Source organism: Notamacropus eugenii, chromosome 1 (genome assembly GCF_028372415.1).
Source record: "Notamacropus eugenii isolate mMacEug1 chromosome 1, mMacEug1.pri_v2, whole genome shotgun sequence".
In the NCBI taxonomy this organism is placed as follows: domain Eukaryota; kingdom Metazoa; phylum Chordata; class Mammalia; order Diprotodontia; family Macropodidae; genus Notamacropus; species Notamacropus eugenii.
In genome coordinates, this window is record NC_092872.1 from 170,402,056 (window position 1) to 170,426,800 (window position 24,745).

Below are 24,745 nucleotides of genomic sequence, written 5' to 3' on the forward strand. Positions count from 1 at the left end.
AACTTTTGAACTGAGGATGAATTGATTAACCCTTTGTGTTTCAATCCTTATTGTTCAAAACCTTTCCAAGGTGTATTAATGTACTTTCCACTTAAATAAGGAGAGTATATGGAAGATAATTTAGTCTAAGACAGTTTAGCATCTTATAGGGTTTCTGGGTCAAGACTATGCTCAAATACCATTTCTCACAAGAGGCTGTTCCTCATTGCCTCACTTATGAATCTCCACTCATTTCTCCCCTAGTCCAATATTATTTTGTAGTTAATTTGCATATTTATTTATCTCTACAAATTGCATCCCCTTACAACAATGTAAACTTGAGGCTAGGGCTCATTTTCTTTTCATGTTTGTATTTCCAGTGTATAGCACAGTGCCTGGTACACAATAGGTGCTTAATACATGCTTGTGGAGGTGAATTAAATTGATCTGGGATATCATTCTGTTGAAAAGGGTGAATTAGCCTTGTATTTTTGAATAAAATCTATTGGACTTTTTCCTTGTCACCTGTTCATTTCTCATAAAAGTAGAACAGAAAAAAATCAGATTAAAAAAATTTAGAATGCTCTTATGAGTTGGTTTCCTGTCAGGTAAGGTTTTCATTTTCTTTAAGGCCTGATGTTCTTTGAGTTTGGACCAGGGCTTATTTTCATAGCTTATGTTACAGTTTACTGTTTTCTATGGCAATTGGCCCCTGAAGTTATTGACTAAGGTATAACTTAAAGGATAAATATATACATACATATACACGCACATATAGTCTCAACCTGTGATCTCATTTACTTTTAACTTCCAGTCTTAGTCTGGGACACTTAGAAGTTCATTACTTGCTCATGATCACATAGTTGATACTTGTCAGGGGGAAGGACTTGAACTCAAATCCTTTTGAATCCAGTGCTATCATTTTAGTCATCATGTCATGCTACCAACTTCTCCCATCCCCCATACCCTCAACGGCAAATCATTAAAACATACCTTTGCTTGATGTTCTATTTTGTAGGCGGTTTGTTGAAATTGACGGATCTCTCTGATAATATGGGATATCTGTGTTACAATAAAAAGAATTTTTGAAAAAAGATTTTTGCTAAGTTATTGCAAAAAATTAAAATGGAATTCACTAGCTAAGTTGGGTGTTATTCTATCTAATGTTAATTTCACTTCTTTGAAGATTATATTGGGAATGGTGTTCTTTGGACTTGTAGCTTGCTTCTGAGGGAAATGCACCCCTTGTTAAATCTATATAAGTATGTTAATGCTCTATGTAGAGGCAAAAACTTCATTTTAATGAGCTTGATAGGACATTATGTTGGTCATAGTTAGGTATTACCGAAATGGAATCCTATGGCTACAATGTATTTTGGAGATACTAGGTCATATAAAAATTGATTTGTATAGAGTATGCATTCATAGCATATCAATAGTATATTACATTCCCAAACAACAGTTGGAGGTATGATATGGTGTGTAAAGGGATTTCCTGATCTCCCCATCATTAGAAGTATTCCTCCCTCAGTTCAAATTGCTCTGTATTTGCTTTGTTTATGCTTTCGTTGCTCATATATTATTTCCTCCAATTAGAATGTAAACTCCTTGAAGATAAAGACTTTCATTTTATCTTTAGTTTATGCCAAGCCCCATAGTGCCTTGCATATAGTAGGCTATTGAATAAACGCTTTTTGAAATATTTTCATAGGTTTAAAAGATGGTAGTTACAGAATAATAAACTTGCTTTGTCCTTCTGACTGACCGAATTGATCAAAATTAGAATTGATTATTCCCAAAGGTGAAGAAATATCTTTTGTTATATTGAATACATTATATGAAGATCAGTTTTGAATAAGTAATGAGTTTTAGTTTGCTTGTGCAGTTTTCTTTCTGCAGTTGAGGGCATCATTGCAGAGGACCAGCCCCCTTGGTATTTTGCTGAGCTGTGGTAATTGACCATACATTCAGGAGGCTTTGCCTACCTTTTCCAGACTTTGTGACCAACCTTCTACAACTCAACTTTTCTTCTCCCTTCACTGGTGATCAGTTGGGAGTTGTTTATCTCAGTAAGCTGTATGTCACTCAGCAAAAAGGCCAGGAGATATGTCCCACTTCTAGAATCAATACCTTCCCCTCCTCTGCCAGTTCTTTACTTTCCTTGGAGATAAGCATTGGAAACTCACCATTCTCATTTTGGAGAAGTTTACCAGGCCATCCTCTGTATAATTGGGTGTTCCTTCTTCAATGAATGCCAGATCAGTGAGGTACATTCCAAGATATGGAACACAAGGTGGGTCACAACTTCAAAGCAAATGGTATAAAAAAGGTTTTCATTAACACACATACATACATACAAACACAACTCCCCTAGGGCTATATCTGGCTTGCATATGCTTTTGTGTTCTCTCTTTTAAAATAATGTCAGAAGGTTTCCTCATCTAACTGTAACTGTATTTTTTTTAGGAACCAGAGTTAATTTGTATAAGCTCTAGTGTATAGAATCCAGTGTTAGAAGGCTTCAGATTTAGGGTTTGGCACCTATTTGTCTGATAAGTAACCTGAGGCAAATATCTTTCCTCATGGAGACCTCACTTTTCTTATCAGTAAAATAGGAATAAATTTCCATGTACAATCTGTTTCAATGGTGATGAGAATTAGTTAGATGATGTTAGAAAGGCCCTTAGAATGTGGCAATTTCAATTTTCTCCGGCATTTCAATGAAAGTGGTGACACCATCATGACCTATAAGACATTCTAGAAATTACTTTTCTTTAATCTCAAATGGTTTCCCACTGTACCCAGACCTGTTTTATTGGTCTAGTAGGTAAACACTTCTTTGTTCCTTCTTTACCTCTTGCTTCTTAATTATTAGGCATCTCACTTTTTCTACTCAAATTTCCCTTCCCTCCATCAAAACTCTTAAAAAGACTTAAAAAAACCAACATATCCTTGCAGATCAACCTCACCTGACTAACCACACTCCATTCCCAAAATCTCTTTGGAATCTTCCATTCCTATTTATTTACATATGATTAAGTGTACTCTGTTACTTGTATTGATAGAAATACCTTTTTTTTTTTATGTCTATTCCACTACTGGTGGTAGGGGTGGTGTCTTTTGTTACTTTTTAAAAATCTCCCCACACCATCAGAGCTCAGTGCTAAGGTCTCCTAAGGTTGTATATAGTACATTTTTTGGCTGTCTTTGACCTCTTCATAGAATTCATCCTAGGAGCTGTTTGCTCCTCAGGATCCCCTTGTTGTCAATTGGTCAAAAAGCCAATAGATTAGGACTTAGGTGGATGTATGTGCCAAGCCACTGAAATGCTGGAGTGTATCACATGATGTTTCTGTCTTTTTCTCTGGCCCTTCCTCTGGTAAAATAAAGATTACTATTGTTTTCTTATTAAGAGAAAGTGTTGGGAAGATTACCAAATCCTTCTGAGTTTTCTTCATGGTCCTGGCACATTGTAGGCTATTAGCAAATGCTCTATCTATCTACCAATGTATCTTCTTGTTATCATCTCTATCAATAATCAATGTATCATCTATTTATTTATCATCTATATCTGCCTATCTGTCCATCCTGGGTGAATATAAAGGTATTGTGATGATGATGTAAACTTTGTTTATTTTTAGATTTTCAGTATATCATTAGATGTTTATTCAACAGAACTCCTGCAAGCACCCTGCATCCTTCTTGTCAACTTAGCGTACAAAACCAAGGCTTAGCATAATGGCAGCCAAAGCACAACATGACACAGACAATTGGAGAGAAAATAATAATTAGGATGTACAATAAGATCCCCAGGGGATAGTAAAGAGGCAAACACACAGGCTAATGGGAAGAAGGAGGCACTTTTCCAGTGTTAAAAAGTGATTCGAATCCTATTCATTCAGCACAGTGTGGAGCACTTGTGGAAAGAAACTGAAAAGAAGCAAAGTACAATGGAAACGCCACACATACAATTACATATAATACAGTCTAGACTCGTTACCAGCTTACCCCTGCTAACTTTACCCTTTCATTAAAAGCATTTTCCTGTCAGTTGCATAGCGTGCCAAGGGCCATTCGAAACTAGTTTCCTGGCTCGTCATGAGAAAGAGGCAGGCCGTAGTGGAGGTAGTAATTGAGTGGAAAGCTCACTGGGTGAGGAGCCAAGAGACTTGGCTTCCTGTCCTAGTTTATCTGTATGACCTTGGGCAAGTTCTTTCACTTCTCTAGGACTCAGTTCCTTCATCTGGGAAGGAGAATTATAGGATTTCCAATTGGAAAGGACTTTGGAAGTAATCTAGTCTGACTTCCTCCATCTTACAGATAAGAAAACTGAGGCTCCGGGAAATCAAATGACTTGCCCAAACTCACACAGGTCTGTAAGTGGTAGATTTTTAACACAGATCCTCTTCATTCCAAATCAGTGCTCCTTCCCCCATACCATGCATTCAAATGCAAGGATTGGCTAGATGATTTCTAAGGTCTCTCTTCACTCGAAAATTCTATAATCATTGAATATAAATCACAATGAAAGCTGCCAAGTGCTATATAAATGTGAGGTGCTCTCACTTATTTCATTAGCACTCTATCTCTGCATGTGGCTCCAAACAGAAATAATCAAAGCACACAAATGCTTGGAGAAGAATTTTGCTCCAATAATAGTTAGAGGGAGATTTTGAAGAGTCGCAGGAAAGATACTTTTCAATGCTATCTTGAAGATCTTTTACTGCCACCTCCTGCCTCTCATTTCTCAGTCATAATAAATCCTGAAATTTCAGTAGAGACTTTCTTTTCTTTTGCTGCCCACAACTCTTAGACAAAAGAGAGATCACAAGGTAAAACGAGTCCAGACTGAATATGAATGATTAGAAATTGTAGATTCTCTCTGAAGATTATATGGGGCCCTCTATTCACTTAAATGTTTGAAAAATCATGAAGCAGGACCAAGGGCATGATGTGATCATGTACACCAGGAGCAAGATAACAGCTGGGTTTATGTTTTGGAGAGTTAGTTTGTTGTATTTTGGGGACAATATCCAGACGTGGTCATAGGATGGATATAGGAATCTGCCAGGTCTCTTACATCATCAACCTATTTTGAGCTCCAGTTGTATGCCAAACCCTCTGCTGGAGACTGTGAGGTATTATGAAACAATGAAGAACAGTCTTCAGGAGGTTACATTATAGCTAGGGAAACAGGAGAAGAACATATACAAGGACACACATGATTATAAGTAACATACAAAATAGATACATAATCAATTAAAAATGCTGAAACACATATATGGTGACTGAGGGGTTGCTGGAGTGCTTGGGAGTAGCTGGAGGTAGATGAATCACCAACAAACTGGTATCTTGAAGGTGTGCCATGAAGGATACAAATCAATATTGAATTAAATTAAAAATTATGATATATTCTGAAAAGGATTTGGTCACTGGGAAGAATGATCATGGAAGACTTCTTCAGTTAGGCAAAGGTTGAATGTCTCAGAAATTATAAATTAAAAAAAATCCTCTATAGGTGCTAAAACTGACTCTTAGAACATATATTATGAAAGAATATGAGAATTCAAAAGAAGTAAATCTATCTGGGGCATTAGACATTTTGGGATAGGTACAAATGAAGAGAAATTTTGGAAAAAATTCTCATTGAATTCTAGGTTGTAATTTGGGTCTGAGAATTTATTCTTCTCATTATAAAATGCTCATGCCCAACCATTCCATTAAGGGCAGGATTTTATATTATTATGCTCATAAAGTCGTGCTTATCCATGGCAGGTAGAAAGAGTCATAACAGAAGTTTAGACAGCACAGTGTAGATAGGATACTCTATGAAGAGTCAGGAGACCTGGATTCTAGTCTTCAACTATGGAATATTAGACAAATTACTTAATCTCTTTGTCCTCCATATCCTCTTTCCCCCCCTCTCCTTTAAGACAGAGATATCTGCCCAGGTCTACTTTGTATCGATGAATGCAAAGGATAAAATATGTATTAAAATGCAAACTCTTGAGAGGGAAAAGTGCTGTTAATAAAATGTTCTATTGTTATTATTTTCTCTCAATTTAGTTAGATCCATACCACAGGGCTAAGACTATGATTTTATAATGAACTTGACTTCTAGAAATACATTTCAAAGAAAATTAAAAGCCTGGAAACAAATATTCCCTTTCTGAAGAGGAAAAAAAAGTCACAATCTATGCCTTGGTGAGCTGGAGAGAATAGGAAAGAGATACTTTCTAATTTAACCAGAAAGTGGGAAACGAGCAAGGATAGGCATTGTGGTACAAAATGAGAAACTGAGCAAGCAAATAGGGAAGGATATTAAACAGGAAAGGAGATAAAGGTTGATGAAGCTGCAGTGAAGAGGCTTCTCTGCAAGACAGACAAGTTTGTGAATGAATAATGTGAGAGCCCAAGGCAAAGCACTGACCCATGGAGAAGGAAAAAAATATTGTGATGTCTCCCAGGGACCATGACTGGAGAGAAGATTTAACAGCACAGATGGATAGAACATCTGCCAAAGGACATAAAAGTGGGGGTGATCAAGCCAATGATACATTGAGCTGGTGAAAGACAGACTGAAGGAAAGCAGGAAGACACAAGAAGAACAGGAGGAGGCTCTTGGAGTCAGGAAAGGAAATTCATCAGAGCTTCTTACATTTGACCTCCACACCCTGGTTATTAAAGAGCCAAAGGCATCGACTGGTCTCCATGCTCAGTCCTGAGAGTGAGCAAACAAAAATGTTGCTAGGGACACCATAGCAAGTGTTTTGGATAATGAGCTTTCAGATGGAAGGGCATGGTGGGCAGCACAGATGTGCTCTGATGAGACAGTAGGCACGGGATTGCCTCCAAGATATCTAAGGAAGCGCATTCACATTTCTAATGCTGTTCAATCAACAGGTGATTATGTAACACACAATGTGACCATATGGGAAATGGAAGTCAATACAGAGACCAAATGGAATTATCCAAAGAAAGCACTTGATTGATGAGTGGAGAAGGCAACAATACTCACTGAAATAACAAACTCAGCATGTCACATTGATTTGGGACAGAGTTTAAAACAGTCACCATGAGAACGCACAGTCAATGACCAGACTGTCTCTTTAGGAGTTCTAGCAGAATTTGATAGAGATTCTGTTTCTCCTCTTCACCGTGACCATTGGGTGCACTTTCTTGGTTTTATTGTAAAAATGCCAAACATGGCAGATATACAAAGTGCTACCTGCAGATTGTCCTCTGTCTGTCATTTGGCATAATCATAGTTAAGGTGAAGTCAATATCATTTGCACCAACTTGGATACCTGGAAACTCAACTTTAGAAACATAACAGGCTTTACTTATTTTTCCCTTTCAGTCAATTGGGTCACCATGTTAAGACAAGTGCTTAGTGAATTTAACACATCAGTGTTTCTGAGCTCCAATATCCTAGCTCTTACATTTGCTTGCTGTGTGACCTTAGGCAGATCTCTTTCCCTTTTAGTTCCTCTGTCTCCTCTTCTGGAAAGAGGTGATGATAACTGCAAACTGACCATCGTGTCCTTAATGAACAATAAAAATATTATTTAGCAAATCCTAGGCTACAGTTATCATGGTTTAATGTGTTCTTAATGAAGTATTATTCATTAGCTTCCAATACAATTGTAACAAATAATGGCAAGCAGACTTCTTTTCACTTTTTCTTTTAATTTTTGGAAAAGTTTTGTCTGCAATGGCCTTTAAATTTTTTTTTTTTTTTTTAGAAAAGTAAGAATCACAAAATGACACACTTACTTTTTCAGAGCTTCTCTCAGATTCTTAAATCTGCCCTCTGATGACACAAGTTTTTGGAGTTTATCAATCAAAGCTTTTGTCTAGAAGGAATTAGAAGCATTTACTAGCAAACAACACATTTAAAATGTCGGAAACAAGTTGTTTTGCACTTCCTCCAACTTCATGTCCTCGCTAAAGTAAGGAAAAAACATTTTGTTGCGTGTGTTTGCATGGTAGAATATGACCTAGTCTTAGAACTTTTCAGATGTTTGGAATCTGTCAAGCTGTCTTCTTTTGCATGCACACACACACACATATATTTCACTAAAAGAAATTTGCAATAAATATGTATGAGTGGGGTTAAAATTTGGCTCTCAGAATAGGCTGCATAGTAATGGGGTGCAGATGGTTTTTGATAAACCCGGTATTTTAAATCTGAGATTAATTTAAATAGATGTGTAGAGAACTGCCTATTTTCATGTCTCTTTATCCTATCACCATATATTACTTTTCTCCTCATATGGTCTTTTCCATGACTACTCCTGAAACATGAGTCACTTCTATACAGTTCTACCTTTTAAATACTGTAACTATACAAATACTCTTACTTTAAGTAAAGGATTGTACTTGGAATGATTGCCCAAGAAGAAAAGGTTTTGAAGGAAGTTTGAAAAGAAAACTAAACTTTGATGCGATGCTTTCTTTTGGTCATATGTAAGATAACCAAATCTCACCAAATCCACAAATTAGGCTCCAAAGAAGTGACAAATGTCTGACTCTTCAAACAGAAACCAGAAGGCCTGGTGAGAGTCAGAAGACCTGCATCTGAGTCCCAATTCTACCATGTCTTAGTTTTGTCCTAGAAGATAAATCACTTCCCCTTTTGGAACACTGTTGTCTCAACTGTAAAATGAGAGATTAAGATTGGATATTCTCTTGAGAACCTTCAATCTCTTAACATTCTGAGATTTTGTGATTCTTTCAAATGTAAAGGAGAATGTCATAGAGTCTTTCTTTGCTGCTAACCAGCTCTTTCATCTTACAACGTTATAGTGGAAAGAGGACTGGATTTGTGGTTTAGAAAGAATGTGGATTTGGAATCCTAATTCTGCTAACTGGGTGACTTTGGTCTGCAAATTAATTAATTAATTAACTGGATCTCAGTTTCCTCATCTGTAAAATAAGGGCATTGGAATACATAGCTTCTAAGCTTCCCTTCTAGCTGGCAAACTTCAACCTATAGTTCTAAGTCACTGAACTTCTTGGGAACTCAGTCACCTCACCTGAAAAATGAGGAGGTTGGATTCTGAGATAATCTCCAAGACCCCTTCCAGGCCCCAAATTACAGATTTGAGACAGTAAGGTTGCATGCTAAGTAAGGACAAAAATGGTAATCCAGCAACATTCTTCAGGTTAGGCAATTTCAGTGTGGTCTCTGGTGTCTCAGAAGGACATTGGCTCCAGTTGGCTTCACACTGAGATTTAACCCAAGTCTTTATTGGAAAAAAATCTTCCCACAGGAAATTACGATCTGATTTCAAGGTCTAATTGAAGTGGAAATCAATGTAGCTTCATGATAGTTCTTCAGTGCTGAAGGAATTAGGAGACCATGTCATTTAGCTGTTTCCCAAAGATGAGGGAAGATCTACAGTACATTAGGATTCAAACCTGAACAGATCTATCTTCCTTTCCAACTTTAATATCCCATGATAAGGCATAGCCCTAATCCAGTAAGAAAGGTGGATAGTGTTATTTAGTGCCTTTAAATCTGTCGGAGGTACAGAGGTGCTATTAAGATCCATTATGCGCCTTTCTGAAAAATACAGTATTATTCCTTTGGTTCTGGCCTGCATAGAGAAAGTGAAGAAAGCAATGGAAGACAAGCTAAAATCAGCACAATGGAGATGCTTCCTGCCAGTTGCTGTCCTTTTTCTTCCTTTGTAATAAAAGGGATGAGGAAAAAGGAGGCTGTGAATGCTTAATGTGAATTTTTGATTTCTAGCTATACCATTGGTCTTAGTGTATTCACATTTTGGAGGAAAGCTTCTGATGTGGCTGTCAATTCATGCTTTAATAAAATCAATATTCTAGTTGCCTCCTGGAAAAGTGGTCAACGGATTAACCAACAAGTTTTTTATTTTCCCTGAATACCTACTGTCTGCCTAGCACTGTCCTCTTTGATCTGATAGGATACAAATCCAGGCATTCACATGGATTGTGGTGACTTTAGGGCAAGTAGCTACCTCCTTTGTCTGGCATCTAGATAGGGATTTGCTTTCCCTTAGACTCAATTTGATTTCTTATTTGTAAAATCTTTATTGATATGTAGGATTGTAGGACCACCCATAGAGGACCTGGTTTGAATATAGCAAGTACAAGAAAACTAGAAGCGGCATCATTACCAGCAACTTGCATTTTGGAGGGTTGTGGGCAGTAGTCTCCAGATTCATAATAATTTCATATATTCTGCTGCCCAGAGTTAGGTGGTATGGCAGGTAGAGTATTAGAATTGGAGCTAGGAAGACTTGAGTTCAAATCCAACCTCAGACATTTACTAACGGTGTGACAGTGGGACAATCACTTAAACTGTTTGCCTCAATTTTCTCATCTGTAAAATGGGGATAATAATAGCACTTATGTTGCAGGGTGCTTGAGAGACTAAAATGATATAACAATTGTAAAGTGCTTTGTAAACTTTTAAATGTTATATAAATGCTAGTTATTAATATTATTAAAAACTAGAGCTATTAGTTATATCAGTACTGGTAGCATTTTGCTTTCTTCATTTCTTCCAGTCAGGTAGAGAAACACAGATCAGCAGGCAAGTAAGTGGGTTAGTGCATAGAATGCTGGGCGTGGTATCCTAAGTTCAAATATGATCTCAGGCACTTAATAGCTATATGGCCTTGGATTTAACCTCTACCTCAATTTTTTCAAATGTCCATGGAGATCATAACAGCCCCTACCTCCAAGAGTTGTTTTTAGTATCAAATGAGAAGATATTTGTAAAAAAAAGAAGTGCTTAGCACAGTGCCTGGCATATAGTAGGAATTATAAAAATATTAGCTACTACTATTAACCTACAATTGTTCCAGTTAGATATAGGATATGTCTATATAATACAACTCTGCAAATGAACCACAAACTTTTGACCTAACAGTTCATGTGCATTTATATAGCACCCAACAAATGGACCAATTTTTGTAAATGAAGGCTATTGATTGCTCTTAGCTCCTCCAAGATAACATGAAGGAGTTGAAGACACTTGGCAGAGATGCTCCAGTCCTTTCCTTTTTTGGCTAATACCAAAGAGTTTGTCCCAAAGACTAACTATCTTGGTCATCATACTAGCTTGTAGGCATCAGAGTATTGTAGGGAAAGAGATTCAGAGCATGTGGGGAATCAGGAGCAAAGAAGATGGAACCAATCACCTTGAAGGCCTGATTTCAGGGATTAAGAGACTCAGTCTTACTCAATACTTTCTTCTCCTTCACCACCCTACTTTTGTGATATCTGAAACTGCACAATGATAATTTTTTCATTTGGTTTATGCAGATTTGTCCGCTATTAGAAATGATTAGCTTCTTCCTTTCCCCTTCAAGGACACATAAGATATTTAACCTTATCAGTCACTTGTTCCTCAGTATTAATGAGCTTACAGAACCTTCCTTAGATCAGGTTTTGATTGGAGGAAGGGGATCTAGATTATGAGAGACACCAAGGTGGATTTGGGGGAGGAAATAGGAGAAAAAGGGGAAAGAAAAGGAAGCTATTTTTCCTAAGATAAATTTAGCTAATTCACAATTTTGCCTAGGACCTAGCTTAGTATAGATCTAGGCTTTATTTCTTTTATGCACCTATGCGTTAAAGGATGAAATGAAGACTATATATACTATTATTAGGATCCATCTTTCTGATCCTCTAGGAAATTTATCTACTGTGATAATTTGCCATCAAACCTACCCCCTCAAATCCTAGAGAGAACGATTTAGAAATATTAGATATGATTGGTTGACCTTAGATAGAAGATCCCCCAAAGACATGAAGCCAATAACAGATGATTTTTTCAGTGTTAGCAGATTGCTGCAGACTGTTAACTTTGAAGAAGAGCGCTAGAAAGAGGAAAGACCCTATCCACAAGCAAAAGTCTTTGGCAAACCTTAGCGATGAGGTAGTTTGCCATTCTGCTACTTTAGGCAGCATGGTGCTATGTCTAGAGACCTAGCATGGATATAGACTGACATCTGATGTTCTAGAGGCACAAGTTCCAGATCAAACTAAAGGACTGCAAAATCATAAACCGATCCATTCTACCTTAAAGTAGTGGGTTGGGTTGTGACATGGAGCTAATTTTCAGTTTCAGGCTCTAACTATACAAGGCTAGGGCAAGTTTCCAGTAATGACACCCCAGGGTACTTCATCTACAAGTTTAGCAGCTATGGTTACTGAAATTTGTTTAATTTCTATAGAATTACAGTATTCAAGGAGAGTAGAAGACATCAAGATATTAGAATAAGCAAAATACTGAGCTGATGAGGTTTTTCATTCTTTGTAACAAGGTCTAAAGAAATGCCTAGAAAGGTCCTTGAAGCTCTACTCTAAGCAATGCTGGAAGTTACATCATTTGGCCAATCTGCAGTATAGTCACCTGAGTCAGGGTGGCTAATTTTAAGAAAAACATCCTGATCCACATGGGTAAGAGTCAAGCTGAGAACAATGACAGGTCCCATAGTCAGCACCTTTTGTCATTCATTAGAAGGAATCAGGACTTTGTCTGGGAGCTAGGCACAGAAGAAATTTCAGGCTTTATAATACTTGACCTAGCTATATTTCTTAGAGGTATCAAACCAACATCTTCAGCTATAATTTTTTTCATACCTTGACTTCCCAATTTTTCAAAAGGCAATAACACTTGCCTTATTGTAATGCAAAGTGAATTGTTAATAAATGGTATGTAGTAGAATTGTAATACCATGAGTTTGACAAGACAGTGTAGCATAGTGGATAGTATACTGGCCTAACCTGGAATTACGACACCCTGATTCGAATCCCACCTCAGAAACTTACTGGCTTTGTGATCATAGACAAGCCACTTAATCTGTAAGAAACTCAGTTTCTTCATCTATAAAATAGGGATAGTGACACTTGTATTATCTAATTCATTGTTATGAAGAAAGTGTTTTTGCCAACATTAAAATGCTTTGTCTAGCTAAGTTATTATGACTACTATAATGTTTTAGTATGGTGTGGCATAGTGTATACTGTGAAAATGGAAAAATAGATCAGAAACTAAAGGGCTATGGGTTCTACCTTAAGCTTTTCCACTTATAGACTGTCACTTGTTTTATGTCTCTCAGCATCTTCACCTGTACAGTGGTGAGGAACACTACCAACCTTTCACAAGGTGAAGAAAAAGTCTCAGAAATGATGTAGCTTTTTACCAAATGACCTCAATAAAGCATCCTGCAGGGGAAAGATGTTGCTCTTTCTTCCCTCTGACCAAAGAAACAGTATAGGCAAATATATGATACAACTGTAGTTGTTAACGGGACTGAGATTCTCATATAGATGGTATTAAACTGATCATTTTGGAAATACACATTCAGTCATACAAGTCACTTCTACGTGCTGAAAGTAATCATTTATTAAAGGCACATGACTGAGCTCAAAGACCCAAGGTAACACCTTCATACTGTAGATAATTTTCTTCCCTAGCAAGGTTCCAAGTCATACTTTCTTATATTTACATACAAATATGCATATAAACTATATATACTTAAATGTGTATATGTATATGTATATCTTATCTATATAATACATATATACAGACGCATGCATTTTTTAAAAACCAGACTTGTGACTTCATTGGTGTAAGGGAGATTCCAGTAAGGAACTTCCTAGTGATACAGACTGGCAATTTATAGTTTTAGAAAGTTGCTTGGGAGCACTATAAGGTTAAGTGACTTGTCCAAGGTCATATAACCCATGTGTGGCAGAGGCAGGAATAGAGTCTTTCAGACTCTAAGGATAATCTTCTTTCAGTCCCTTTTTTCGTAGGAAATTCTGGTTCAAATTTTTTACATCGAAGGTGAATTTAATATTTATGTCCTGAAAGAATAAAAATCTTCCTTGAATTTAAGTCCCTTATCAAGTGGCTATCAAAGAAATCTTACCATTGATGGAGTCTGGTTAATATTTTATTAATAAAGTTTGGAATCTGAAAGGGTCGCTGGAATTTGACTCCTTCCTAACTCCTAGAAAAATTTACTCCAGGTCCAGGGCAATTTCCTTTGTTGCAAGGATGACTTAGTATGGGAAGCTAAAGACCTAGAATAAGTGATATTGAAAATTTAGCATCAGCTCTTGCTGATCTGGTGTGTTACCCGCCAGAAATCCCTTCCATTCTCAATGCATTGTATTATGTAGCATAAAAATTGTCATGCTATCATCCTACTTCAGGGGCATGTTGGGAAAAATAATTTATTTAGTGGCACCACATAAATGTTGTAGTCAATTAGCAGAATGGACAGACCTATGATCTACCCAAGGGAAATAAAATATTAGGGAAAGACAAGTGTTCATCTGTATGAGCTGTATTACTTATCCCAGGTGGTACCTGTCTCTGGTACTTACTCTAGGGAGTTGTCACTTGATGTCTGGGAAAAGATATTTCTTTTCATACGAATGAATTGTTTTTTCCTACAAAATTGCCTCTTTCATCTTGGTTTACACAGAGATAATGCTATTCCTGTTCCATAGCTCTCATTTGTCTCCAAATATTGTCCAAATCTGACTTGTGGATAGTCTATGATGGTTTATGATATTTTCCAACTTGTATGTTATTTTTCCTTTAAGAGAGATGTCACTTTTAGGTTGTAGCTTATATTTAGGCTAGGCTTATATTCAAAATTACACAGCAAATAATGTACAGAGCTTCAGACTTCTGTCATCACCACTAAATCCAACTCTATAAAGATAATGGAACAACCTCATCCTACCTGTTTGGACACTTTCAGCCATGTTTTCTTCAGTCTGAAGATTGCGCTGCGGTTCATGGAGGAGGTGATTTCTAGTACAGCGTTGTAATTGTGTAGGCATCGGCAGATGTCAGCCACAGCCACCCACTTTTCGATGGCACTAACTCGGGCATTGATATCCTCACTTCGGAGGATTTCTGAAGCTATCAGGTTACTGATCTTTGGGGGAAAAAAGGAAACAAGACCCAGAAACATCATTTCAATAAAGTAAAAGAGATTGGAAACTTGTTTAACAGACAGAAATTTCTTATAATTGTAAGATTCTTGGAGCAGCAAGGGTCCTCTAATAATCATCCAGTTTATCTCCTTCACTTCAGTTGAGAAACTGGTGGTTTAGAAAGGTTAAGTGACTTCTCGAGTTCCTCTAGCTAATATGTGGCAGATCTGAGCCTGGTTCCAAGTCTTCTGACTCTTACTCAGTTCAACATTCTTTGTACTATACCAGTTGCATATAATTTAAATTTTTAAAAATTTGATTGAATTTTGCTATTGACATGTCAAAAATGCATTTCCAATGTTATAAATTTACTTTCAACAATTTTGCTTTAAATTTCCCTGCTTTCATATTTATCAATTAGTTGGTCTGTAAACAAGCACTAAAAAGAAAATTTGAAAAAATAAGGAATTGTTTTGGGATATGGATATTTACTGCAATTTATCTTTTTTTAAAAACATATGGCAAAATGTGAGGATAGCATCTGGAAGGCAGATGTGTAGAGTAGGGATTAGATTTTTCTGTTTGGTCCCAGAAATGAATCACTAGGTAGAAGTTGCAGAGAGGCAGATTTAGATTTGATAAGGAAAAAATTCCAAACAATTTTAACTGTCCCAAAGTGGAATGGGCTGCCTTAAGTATCAGAGACCTCCCCTCACTGGAGGTCTACAAAAGGAGGTACATGAGCAATGATCAGATTTTCTATAGAAAGGATTCATTTTCAGGCATGAGTTGGAACAATTTCTGAAACCTCTTCTAGATATGAGATTCTGTGTTGTGGATACTGTGACAATACTGGGTATTAGCTAAATTTGAGGGCTACATACATAGGCAGCTTAAAAACATATGTATACACAAAGTAAAGGAAAAGTATAGCACTGCTTATAATTAAACATGGCTCCTTGGGATATTGCAGCATAGACCACGCAAATCAAAAGTATCATCACCACCTTGACAACCATCTTCCTTCAGACCCTGATTGGTTCAGCCCAAGACCCTGAGCCCAAGACCCCTGAGAATAGTAGTACCATTTAAATCATCAGATCTGCTAGTGGTATAGCTCAGCCTCTATAGCCATCATTGAGGAGAGAAATCCTTGTGGAGAGGGGGCCCACCTTTCTCATCACCACCAGTAACAACTACCAAACAACTGCTACCAATAAGCAGATAGAAAGACGTAGGAGTCCTGGAGTAGCAGTACCCTCAGACCAAGACTGATGCTTCCAGGCTAGCTAGCCTTATAACTATGATTCAGGAAGGCAACTCTTATGGAGAGAGGACCAGTCATCCTTACCAAATGGCAGCCAAGTGCCATACACAGAGCAGGCAAGCCAGCTTAGCCAAAGTAGCAAGGTACCTTGAGGGAGAGAGAGAAGGCAGTATGTGCTAGGGAAGTCAAACTACTACTATTGCCATCTCCCCTCAGACTCTGTTGGGTCCAGCCCAGGATGCTGAACTCAAGAACTCTGGGATTAATGATATTAAATAATTACATTAAAGAGGAGGCACTAAGATCAGCTTTGCTGCTGCACCATAAGGACCATGAGACTTTCCCATGTGACCTGCACTGAAACCTTCTAAATGTATTGTCCCCTTGATTAGAATGTGACCTCTCTCAGAGTAAAGACTATTACTTTTCTGTTTGTGTCTATCTCTAGCACTCAGCATGGTGCTTTGCACATAAGAAGCACTTAATAAATACTTCATCCATTCAATCATTCATTTGTTTATTCAGCAGTGCCAAGTATGCATGGTGGAAAAAATGGAGAATACTTTTACATAGAATTAAAATTCCTAACTTTTTGTCATGTCAAAGAAGTACTAGACATAGTAGCTTGTTTTTCCATCCATTGTGCCACCTAGCTGTCAAGGAATTGAACCTAGGCTTTCTTAATGCTATCCAATGAAATGACTTGCCCTAGGCAACTAGGTGGCTTAGTGGATAGAGCACCAGACCCAGAATCAGGAAGTTCCATTCTGAGTTCCAGTCTGGTCCTAGATACTAGTTGTGTGACCCTGAGCAAATAATTTAACTTCTCTTGTCCTCAGTTTCCTTAACTCTAAAATGGAGATATTACCAGTATCTTCTTCCCAGGGTGGTTGTGAGGGTTAAATGAAATAATATTTGTAAAGTGTTTAGCACAGTGCATGGCACATAGAAGATGCTTAAAAAATATTTATTTTCCTCCCAAATTGTTAAAGGAATTTTTGATGTTTGAAAGTGTTTACCTTGGGATCTGACTTTTGTAATATAAATTCTAGGAGGACAAGATTTCTTAGAAGTATGTATATGGAAACAAAAGAATGTGACATTTTCTACAGTCGAACCTTTCTAATGACATAATACGCCAATAGATTATGAGACTTCCACTACTTTACCTTCAGCCAACTGTTTTGAATGACATAATAAAGCCAACAGGGCCACACTTGCTGCAACCAACGTATATGGACAAAGGAAGCATAAATCTTTGCTCCTCCTAAAAAGCTTACAAGCATCTGGGAAGGAACTCTAAAGGAAATTCCCAAGCAAATTTCTAACTAAAATAGAGGTTTATAGCAAAGGGAAACATAAGTATAAAGTTGTCACCAAGCTTGTACTTACATCATTAAAATGCTTGGTAGTTTTCATGATGTAAGGAGTCCTTTCATTCTTTTCAACTTTCATCCAACCTTGTCCAAAAAACTCTCTGAGAATGACAAAGATAACGGTAAAGATAAGTGACATTGGCTCATAGCTGAATTTGGTGCATACATGGACAACCTAGACACATATATACACAGAATAGAGGGAAAGTATGGTTCTGCTTATAACTAAACTGCTTCCGATTACTTATAATACTACTGCTTATAATTAAACATGGCTTTTTGAAATTTCCTTGGCATCCTTGTTTTACCATGCCTGATGCTATTTCAAGCCCCATATTTGGTGTTTTCTTGTTACGTTTGATATCAGCCTAGCAAAACAGTTATTTGTCTACCTGGGAGCCTGGGGCACAGAGTACTGTGACCATTTGTTAAATTAAAAATGGAAAATGGGAGTAAAATATGTTTCTACGTAAAATAAGCATATACAGTCAGTTGGAAGAATAAGAGCCACAGAAGGACCTAGAATATTAAAGTTGGAAGGGGCCTTAGTGGCAGTCATTGTACAGATAAGGAAATTGAGGTTCAGAGAGGGAAACTGATTTGCCTGTGTGTTCAAAGAGGAAATGGTACAGCCAGAAATGCCATTGATGTCTTCTAATTACCAGACCAGTATGCTTCTCCCTATTACTACTTAAGATCTCAGTGAGTCCCAAGTCTTGCATGATGGGTTAAGAAACCTGATTTGTCTTCATTTTAAGATTTGAAAATACAAACAATTTTTTTCATATGTGTTAACTATATAATCTTTAACTTCTTCAATACATCTATGTCTTTTAAGAAGTGCTTCGTTCTGAACAATATAGTATTTTAAGGTTTGCAAAGTACTTTGTAAAAAATACATTATCTTGTTTGAATTCACCTCATACTAAAATCTCTGGAATCAAATTACTGGTTCTTAAAAGACCTTCCCGAGTGAGGAAAGAAGATAAAACTTCTTAAAAAAAGTCATCTATGAGAGGCAGCGCTGCTAGTAGATAGTTAGCCTTTGAGTCAAGAGAACCTAGCTTTAGATTCCTCTGCCACTCTGGGCAATATACTGCTAAGCTTCTTTGGGCACCAGGGAACTCTTTATTTCATTGTTTTTCTACCTGCTTCTTTATTTCTGTGAAATGTCCGGAGTGTAGACACATTGTGTCAAGAGTCACAGGCCACTCATTTGCTAGTTAGATGGTAAGTGGATGGATGGTGTAGAGCAGAGCTGTCAAATACCTAGAGGGCTGCCCAAAGCAGATTAAAACATAATTGGAAACTATTTAACAAAATGAATAAAAATACAACATAGATATTACATTTTAATACTTAGCCAATGTGTAGTCTGTAAGGATTTTTATGTATGGTTTAGTAGCCCCCATTTCTGAGTTTGACATCCTGCTGTAGAGTATAGCGTGGCCAGCCTGGAGATTTTCTATGACGCTGGGATTGGAATATGAGGTTTACACTGTTAACTAGGAGGTGTGAGGGCTGTGCCTGAAAACAGCTAAGCCTTGTTCTGCTTCCCTGAGATAAGAAACTGTTCTAGCAGTGGAGCCAAGCTCAGAGATTTAAACCCTTAGCTCCTGTGGAAACAGCTGAAAAGTGAAGGTGCTGAGAAAAATGGCAGTAATAGCTTGGACCATGGAGGATGGCTTTGGTCTTTCTCTGGGATGGCCACTTGCTATGGCCTTCCATTTTCTGCTAGTGGAAAGCCACCTCAAATAATGGGGATGGGAATACCCTCAACTTGTCTCACCCATCGCTCAATACTTAAAGTCTAGGAGTCAAGAAAAAAAAGTGTCAACATGAGAAGGGGGAATAATCATTTGTGGAAAGGAGACATGCAGTGTGTGTGTGTGTGTGTGTGTGTGTGTGTGTGTGTGTGTGTGTGTGTGTGTGTGTATGTGTGAACTTTAGGTAAGTTTGATAGAAAAGTCAGAGCTCCCCCCTTATTCCTATTTTTAAGCCATACCATGCACAATTTTTATCACAATGGAATGTCTTTGTACTGCGTTAGAACATTTATCTTGTATTTCTTCATATTCACCGGCAAATTTCCAAAACCAGCATGTGAAAGGAGAAAAAAAGCATCCCCAAAGGAAAATTATAGTTACTCACTCATATGGAATCTTCTTAAAGACCAGGTGGTCCAGTAAAGTCAGCTGTTCAGCTATTTCCAAAGCAGAGTGGTTTTCAAAGGGTTCTGCTTTCACTCCTTCAGCCTAAATGAAAGGGTTGACAGTGGGTTTAATGTAATGACATATTAGGTATTTTGACATATAGGGCATATTGTGTTCAGTTCTGGATGCCACTTTTTTACAAAAACCATTCATTGATAGCTAGAGAGCATCTTGAGGAAGGGAATCAGGATGATTAAGGGCCTGAAATTCATGCCATATGAGGATTTGACTGAAGAAATACATTCAGCCTGAAGACTTAAGGGAAAAATGGTAGCTGTCCTTAAGTGTTTAAAGGACTCACACAGGGAAGCCTCCAGAGGACAGAACTAAAAGAGAAGCAAGGAAGTAGCAAAAAAGGAAAACTTAGGCTTTATATCAGGAAAAACTAAGAGGCTGCCCCTGAAGGTAGTAAGTTCCCTTTCATAGGCAGTTATGCTGTGATCTGACAGTCTGGGTGGCTACTTGAAAGGGATGTTTTAGAATGGATTCTTATTCTGGTTCCGGTTCTACTAGATGGCCTGAGATCCCTTCCAATTCTGAAATTCTATGAATACTACAGATAAGGCAGTGAGGGATGAACTTTGCATATGGTGCTGGACTCGGAGTCAGGCAGACCTTGGTTCAAATGTAGCTTCAGACACTTACTAGCTGTAGGACTTTGGGCAAGTCATCTTTCTGTGCCTCAGTTTTCTTGTCAGTAAAATGGGGATAAAATAGTATCTACCTCACAGGGTTGTTGGAAAGATCTAATGAAATAACATGTGTAAGCCTTAAAGTGCTGCACAAATTATATATAAACAAATAGCTCTTAATTGTTATTATTACTGTGGGTTCAGCAATAACCACCTTTCCAACTTTAACTTTTTGTTTTGTGAGTGAGGACATATGTCAGGTAGAATCACAGAATTTCAGGTACATTATTTTTCCTTGGTGGGTGAATGGGGAAAGGATTTGGGTGACTAGGTCTCCCTAATTTGCCTAGACTAGAAGTTAGGGGGCTATTCATGGGTCTGAGAACACTACTGGTCAGCTGAAGAGCTTTGATCTGATGTTTCTGCCCTGGGCTGCATCATCTCACCTTAGGTGAGCTGGGGATCCTCCATTCCTGAAGGCTTATCTTATTGGTGCTAAACTTCGTATGGACACCTGATCAACTTAGTCCATTAAAGCTCAGAACTCCAAAACTCAAGAGATCCATTAGCCTCATTTCCTAGTTACTGGGATTACAGATGTGTGCCACCATACCTGACTGTTTGAATTGTATTTTGTGCATTTGTGCTTCCTAGAAGTTGGGCTCGTAGGAGTGATTTGCATGGGGATCGTGCATTTTAAAAGAAAAATAACAATTAGAGGACAACAATAATATGTGTAACTTTATACAATGAATCACTTTGGAAATTGATAAAATGAGATAAGGTCTATAAAATTTTGTTAGTTCCTTCAAAATAGAACTATGGAACATATGGTTTTCGTGATTTTGATTACATATGTATATGTAAATGCGTATATATATATATAATATAGTCATTATATGTGTAAAATGTGTATATTATGTGTGTATATATACATTCATATCAACAACAAATAGCTAACATTTTGATGGAACCTACTATGAGCTAGGCACTGTGCCAAGTGCTTTACAGATATTATCTTGTGTGATCCTCATAACAACCTTGGGAGGCAGGTGTGATAATTATCCCCATTTTACAGATAAGGAGACTGAGGTAAAAAGGAGTTAAATAACTTGCCCAGGGTTATACTCCCAGTAAATGTTAAAGGTAACCCTTGAACTCAGGTCTTCCTGACTCCAGGCCCAGTGATGTAATCACTACATCATCCTAGGTGCCCCTAGGGTCCATCCACATGCTTCATGAAATATGGGCTATAGACAGTCTTCATCTACTTAGTCTTTCCAGAGTCAAACTCCTTTGAGTGGTTACATACAAGATATCTTTTAGGAGGTTCTGCAAGGTTCTGAGTCTTGCTGCAATCAGAAAAATGCCATCTGCAATCAGGAACATTTACAGGGAACCTTCTTTGGCCTGGACTCTGTGTTGGATTAGTCAATGTGATGAATGAGATCCAGCACAGAGCCTGTAATAAAATCAACATCAACATTTAAAATATCTCTTCTGTAAGACAGTAAGCTTGTTTTAATCAATTCCTTTCAGATATCTAAACAATGCAGAAATAACTTTGGGAATGAAAACTATTTAACCTGTGGTTGCAAATTGAGTTTTTATTAACTAAATTATTTAAAATTATTTGCATAATGAAGGGTCCAAGAACTTCATTGTATTTTTATGCATTCCCTTTCAACTATACCACCACCCAGATATATCAGCAAAACAGTGTGAGTAGCATCAGTAGCAACAAATTAGAAGTAGAAGAGTCCTTAGACATTACCAAGTTCAACACCCCATTATTTTACAGATGAAAAAACTAGGACTCAGAATGATTAAATGACTTAATAGTGAATTCATGGTAGAGTCAGGCCTGGAACCTGTCTTCTTACCTCCCAGTCCCATGCTCATGACCCTCCCCACACAATGGTTGTGAAGGAGGGTATTGTTCAGATCCATTGCCCTTTTCCCTACTTGGGGACAAAAGCTTGTTTGTCTATAAACTAAGTACTTCTCACAGCCCTGGATGCTTTCCTCTCAGCATTGTGTTTGGTTTGCTTTAAGACATAGGTATTGCTGGCAATTTTATTTTGTACTCATTTCTTTAATGTCCATGGTATCCACATCATACCTATACTTATGCAAAATGAAAAATGTAATCAAGTTGCTTTTTAACCTCGGTGACAATGGATAACTAATGTGGTTGTGCTTGTTTCTGCTAAAAATAGTTTGCTGTCATTGGGTAATGAGAGTAATTATTATTTAATTAGCAGAAGTTTTTATTTCCTCTGTTTCCTCATTCAAGGATCAGCCTCCATAGGTCAGTCATTCAGTCTCTGAAGGACATGACTGATAGAGGAGATTGCCCTAATACTAATACATACTCCTGGATCTTGGGTAGGACCCCACCTAACTAGATGTTACTTTTGTTTAGAGTGTAAACAGAATCTAATCTAGGTGAATTTCCCTTAGGAAATAAGCCCATGTCATGGCACCCCTCCATTGGAGTTCAGGGTGACCCAGCTCAGGAAGGAGAAAACCAACCAGAGTGATCTGGGTGGACATGGATTCCCTGTCCAGATTGCTAGAGGTGGTTGATTCTCCGGATGAAGCCACAGTCTCAGCAGGAGGAGCAGAAGAGTTTTAGCTCACCATCTCATTTAAATGTCCACCAATCAGGGTTAATTTCTCCTATCAGGGGCATTCCCTTTCAAAAAATATTTAAGGCATTCAGTGTCTCCATTAGGTGTCCTTGGTTACTGAGTGTTCTTTCAATTTATTAATTATTAGCTAGCTTAATAAATTATTAATTACCCAGAAACTCTATCTCTTGTGTTTTTCATTCATCACAGTTGACACAGGTATAGACAAGGTTATAGACACAAGTATAGACCAGCATTCCCCTCTCCCCCACCTTACCACACTCCAGACTTGTGGTTTTTCAAAGGTGGGGACTTGAACTGAAGTTCGACTACAAGGCCACTTCTCTATCCACTCACTATATACACTGCCTTTCCTATTTATTGTATAAACAAATAATAATCACGTAAATATTCCCTAACATGGGATTACTGGTTACACAAAGGTGTTGTGTCCAGGATATGTAATACCATATTCTGAAAAGGCCAGTTAATAATAGGGTTGGAGTTAGATTTCCATTCTTGTATTTAACAGTCCCTGAGTGCCTCAAATAGATATATAGGGCAGTTGTGAGGGTGAATGCTGTTGACCATGTGAAAAATAATATTCATATCCGTCCACCTTCTCTAAAGGTTGTGTAAAATGCCCTAAAATTAGTTAGTGATGTGATGACTGATGACTGGGTGTAGGGAGTAACAATTCGAAAGTCAAGTCCAGATTTTTGGAAGCCTCTTGTCATTACTCAAGCTCCTCTCTGGCTCAACCCCAGAGCTACTGAAGAAGAAACAGCTCATTGGATTCCCCACATACTACATTAATAAAACCCACCTCTTCAGACAGGTGGCCTGGGAAACTATCAAAAGACAAAATTGAGGGAAAGGTAATAACCCTATTTAAAATAAAAGAATATTTAAGATGGAGGCAGAAGAAGCCACAAAATAGGAAAGAATTGTAGGTGACCCCTAGGCTTCATAGGGTGCTCTGTCCTAAGTCATCTGGAGTAGGTCACCAAGTAGGGAAGAAGGGAGGAGGGGAAGCAGAGATGCAAAACAAATGCTCTCTTTAGTCATAAAGGTTGTGACTGTAGGTAGACTCTCTTGTGCTCTGCTTTTAGAACACTCAGATGGGAACAAGGGGATGAAGAGGGGAAACCAGCGCACAAAGAAGGGACTTTATTTGTGGGTGTTCTGATGAAAGGAGGTGATCTTTAAAAAGATGCAAGAACCTTCTCTTCCTTAATTAGGAAGAATTTATACTACCTTTAAGTAATTCTGTTGTATTACAATGGTAATTCCCAAGGCATTTATGATAGTCAGAAAGAAAGATGATTTTGTCTCAGTGAGAGTTAATTTTGCAAACTGTAAAGAAAAACAGAATTTAAGAGGTGATCTCAAAATTAGATCCTATCCAAAGAGATTGTTTATGGATTAAAATTATGAAACATCTGATGTTACTTTCTTGACTGAACACTCAAATTTAGTGACCACTGGAGCATTAAGGAGGAGGAAGCATGACCTCTGGCAAACATTCTGTTCTAGAAAATCAACAGGAACAAGAGGTTTTTTAAAACTTAAGGGCTAACACAGTCAGGGTAAGTCTTCTGCTGTAAGTGTAAGGGTGCTTAGCTGTAAAATCAATGATGATTTCATCTCAAAGTTGAATAGGATAATGTAAAACAGAGTCTCAGATTAAATTCTC

At 37.6% G+C, this 24,745-nt stretch overlaps 1 protein-coding gene across 1 annotated transcript in view; it reads right to left on the minus strand.

Moving 5' to 3' along the window:
• The window catches only part of RASGRF1 (Ras protein specific guanine nucleotide releasing factor 1), a 203,789-nt gene that overhangs the window by 3,074 nt on the left and 175,970 nt on the right, over nucleotides 1-24,745 (minus strand). Inside the window, exons 21-26 of the mRNA XM_072638744.1 lie at nucleotides 19,723-19,826; nucleotides 17,588-17,672; nucleotides 14,733-14,930; nucleotides 7,756-7,835; nucleotides 2,166-2,283; nucleotides 973-1,041 (exon numbers count right to left, since the gene is read on the minus strand). Of these exons, the coding sequence (XP_072494845.1) occupies nucleotides 973-1,041; nucleotides 2,166-2,283; nucleotides 7,756-7,835; nucleotides 14,733-14,930; nucleotides 17,588-17,672; nucleotides 19,723-19,826 (654 nt within the window). The remainder of the gene's footprint in view (nucleotides 1-972; nucleotides 1,042-2,165; nucleotides 2,284-7,755; nucleotides 7,836-14,732; nucleotides 14,931-17,587; nucleotides 17,673-19,722; nucleotides 19,827-24,745) is intronic.